This window comes from Brassica oleracea, chromosome C3 (genome assembly GCF_000695525.1).
Source record: "Brassica oleracea var. oleracea cultivar TO1000 chromosome C3, BOL, whole genome shotgun sequence".
Classification (NCBI taxonomy): Eukaryota; Viridiplantae; Streptophyta; class Magnoliopsida; order Brassicales; family Brassicaceae; genus Brassica; species Brassica oleracea.
This window is the reverse complement of record NC_027750.1, coordinates 25,693,215-25,693,954: the sequence shown is the minus strand read 5'-3', so window position 1 is coordinate 25,693,954 and position 740 is coordinate 25,693,215. Positions and strand designations below refer to the sequence as shown.

Below are 740 nucleotides of genomic sequence, written 5' to 3'. Positions count from 1 at the left end.
ATGCGCCATCATCTCATTGAAGGTCTTAAGGATCAGTACATGACGATTGAGAATCCATTGGATCTTTGGAATGCTTTAAGGCACAGATATGATCACCAAAAGATGGTGTTGCTTCCAAAGGCAAGGCACGATTGGATGCACCTCAGATTCATGGACTTCAAGTCCGTGGATGAGTACAACTCGGCCTTATTCAAAATCGTCTCAATACTAAAGCTGTGTGGTGAAGAAGTGTCCGATGTGATGATGCTTGAAAAGACCTATACGACTTTCAATCAGTCGAATTCTGTGTTGCAACAGCAATATAGAACAAAAGGTTTTGCCACATATACTGATCTGATCTCATGTCTACTCTTGGCCGAGGCAAACAATGAGCTCCTTATGAAGAATAGTGGAGCCAGACCTGCCGAGACAGCACCATTACCCGAAGCCCATGAGGTTGAAAAGAAAGATCCCAAAGAGACCTACTACACCCAAGACAACAGGAAACCATACGGCAATAGCCGTGGTGGGTACAGGGGGCGTAGGCGTGACAATCATAACGGTCAAGACAACTACTCAACCAGCCAAAAAGGAAACCACAATAACCGTGGTCGTGGTTCCAATTACGGTCGGGGCCGAGGGAGTTATGGCCGTGGACGAGGTGGCATATCCAAACCATCTTACACGTCCAAGTCATTATGTCACAGATGCGGGATGGACAACCATTGGGCCAAGAACTGCAGAACTCCAAAAAACTTGTG

The 740-nt window shown here is 46.4% G+C and overlaps 1 protein-coding gene across 1 annotated transcript in view; it reads left to right on the top strand.

The window, feature by feature from the left end:
* LOC106330236 overlaps nucleotides 1–740 on the top strand; it is a 2,087-nt gene continuing 1,347 nt past the window's right edge. The window contains exon 1 of the mRNA XM_013768741.1: nucleotides 1–640. Coding sequence (XP_013624195.1) covers nucleotides 1–640 — 640 coding nt within the window. The remainder of the gene's footprint in view (nucleotides 641–740) is intronic.